This window comes from Brachionichthys hirsutus, chromosome 13 (genome assembly GCF_040956055.1).
Source record: "Brachionichthys hirsutus isolate HB-005 chromosome 13, CSIRO-AGI_Bhir_v1, whole genome shotgun sequence".
Taxonomy (NCBI): Eukaryota; Metazoa; Chordata; class Actinopteri; order Lophiiformes; family Brachionichthyidae; genus Brachionichthys; species Brachionichthys hirsutus.
In genome coordinates, this window is record NC_090909.1 from 4,823,372 (window position 1) to 4,826,122 (window position 2,751).

Sequence of the window (2,751 nt, forward strand, 5' to 3'; positions counted from 1 at the left end):
TATGTTGTAAATTCTCGGACACAACAACGGATTTATGGCCCAGCGCTGGGGAGAGATGGGGAGGGATGTAGGGGAGGGTGGGGAGGCATGGGGGGGGGGGGTCACCGTCAGGCGCCATCTTACAGAAGGAAGATGTGATGCAGAGTGAAACATTCATTTCACTTTGTCTGCTCCCTCTCGCGTCGTCATAACGCAGCAGAGGAAAGCGACGTCACGCCGCCGGCACACAACGTCATTGTCCTGATTGGTGCGGTTTTACACAATATTTTATATGTAAAAAACAAAAATAAGATGTCATTATTGAGACAACGCTTTTAAAAGCTGCGCCGTTTTATTATCAATCTTAGACATCAATAAAGTTTAAGCGTTTTAATATGCTCACATATTAGTTCGGAATGAAATATATCGAATAACAATCGCGTATTCATTTTACGCGACATACACTCATATTTAGCTATTTGAAATTAAACACGTTTTACTGTGCGCAGCTAAAACGTCAAAGCGTTTGTGTTAGGGCTTTTCAGATTAGGGTGTTATTTTCCAAAATAAAATAGCTTTCTAGGAAGATAATGACATCTTTTTGTATTTCATTATCCATATATCTAAGTAATACGCAGTGAAATTATAAAAAATAAATAAACATTAATTGATTTTATTTTATAGGCATCTGAATCACAGAGAGATTTAACTAAGAAAATCAGCTTTACTTCTAAATAAGGAATATTTACGCGTCCTTCAGTTAAGTGTAAAAAAACGTGTTCCAAACAGAGAAGATGTAAAATGTATCATGTGCGTGTCGCGCTTTGTGTCATTGAAAGTGTTTAATATTGGTAATGATTGTTTAGTCAGTGCTACAGGTTAAATGTATAAAATAGCTCTGGTAATGAATGATGTTTTTATATGATGCAGATACGGTCTGCAGCCTAAAGCTCGTGGGAGTGTTCCGTGGGAAACATCTCAGATGCGCCCCACCGCACACGTCATCTTGTGTTTCTTTCATTTAATTCTCTCTCTCTCTCTCTCTCTCTCTGTTTATTTCGCAGCTGTTTCTGACTCCACATTGTCTCCAGCTTCGGGCTGTCTGGCTCCCGATTCCTCCTGGATATCGTCGTCCTTTTCCGTTTTGAAGATCAAACTGGGATCTTTGTTGTCTTTCTTCCACTTCATCCTGCGGTTCTGAAACCAGATTTTGATCTGTCTCTCGGAGAGGCAGAGCGCGTGAGCGATCTCGCCCTTCCTTCGGCGGGACAGGTACCGGTTGAGGTGGAACTCCTTCTCCAGCTCCAGGGTCTGGTGCCGGGAATAGGTCTGTCGTCCGCGGGTTCGGCTTGGATCTAAGGAGGGGAAAAAAAGATTCTGTAACTCTGACATTTACATAATACTTTTCATTGGTGTATGGAATATATCATTGTGTGCATTAAAGTGTAACTTGTAATCATTTGGGGACTGATTTGTGATTGCGTAAAATGCATATTATTTCACCACCACCCGCACATAAACACTCCTTACACTCAAATCAGTTGCTACAATCAGGGTTTGTTTTCCTCTGCATTAGTCGTGCTGGGATGTTTGACCCATGGTCCTTCTGAATCTCAACATGCCTTTCTAATTACACAGAAAGAGACATGCAGGCTGAATGAACCGCACATATTATTCTCAACATCCCTTCACTCAAAATTATAACAAATATATCAATGCTGGTATGAAAGAATCCGTTTGCATTTTAAATCTACGTGACTTATTTATTTAGGGTATTGATCAAGCAATGTGCACAAACGAGTTTTCTGAAAACACCAAAAGCCTGTGCAGCACGGACTCAATTAGAAGGGAGCTGCAGAGTGCAAGAGACCTGATTTACGCAACATGCCGGTCTTTTTTTTTTTTTTTTTTACAACCACAAAGGGGAGAAAGGGCTATAATAAGAGTAATAGGTGCACAGAACCCCCCCAGCGGCAAGGTCTTTGCGTACCAAGCACACAAGAGCGCTGGCCAAATGAATTTATGGCTGCAAAACTCATTAGTTCTGCAATAAAACTTTTACGATTCATCCCATGTAAGTCCAAAGACTTCGCGAAATGAATTCAACGACTAACGACCAATGCAAGTATCCCAATGTTCTCTAAAAACCATTTACCTGCAGGAAGAGCTCATTATAGAAAGGACCAGCACATACCTGTCGCCCTCATCCAGGGGTACATCCGGTATTGTGGGTCCGGCGGCGACGTGGGAGCTCCCGGCTCTGGATGGCAGCAGTTGTCGACAAACAGGCACGTCTGTTCAAGGCTGCGGCGCAGTGTGCGCGCGTCCTGGTCCTGGGAGCCCATGGTAAATACGGAAGAGCTGCGGTGAGCTGCATTACTGAGGTTGTAAACTCCACACAGAGTCGGTGCAAACGCGATGGCCGCACCACGAGCCGCGCTGTCGTCCCCTCCACTGGGTCCAATGCTGCCAGAAGCGCGCTGCGCGTTTGCGAAAAGAGAATTACGCGTCGTATATTTGCTAAGAAGACCATCCATATAATAAGAACTCATATTTTTTTCTCTCTGATTTGTTGGCCCATGCAGAATCTTCGGTGTCGTTTTTAAGAGGTACTGTGATATATGACAGCAATACGCCCTAGATTTACACAGAGCCTCATTTTAACTCGGGACCAAAGGACTCACCCATGTGACTCGGGCCTGGTCGCTCTCATCCAATCAGCAGACGCGGATTCATTATGGCGCAGCACTGCAGACTGGGATCAACGCTTAA

The 2,751-nt window shown here is 43.7% G+C and overlaps 1 protein-coding gene across 1 annotated transcript; it reads right to left on the bottom strand.

The window, feature by feature from the left end:
* Positions 1-369: 369 nt before the first annotated feature.
* On the bottom strand, positions 370-2,531 carry LOC137902803 (homeobox protein Hox-A7-like). The gene is made up of 2 exons (XM_068746885.1): positions 2,174-2,531; positions 370-1,334 (listed from the first exon to the last, which is right to left on the bottom strand). Exons 1-2 carry the CDS (start codon positions 2,529-2,531, stop codon positions 1,033-1,035), a joined length of 660 nt encoding a protein of 219 aa, XP_068602986.1. The 3' UTR covers positions 370-1,032.
* Positions 2,532-2,751: the final 220 nt, after the last annotated feature.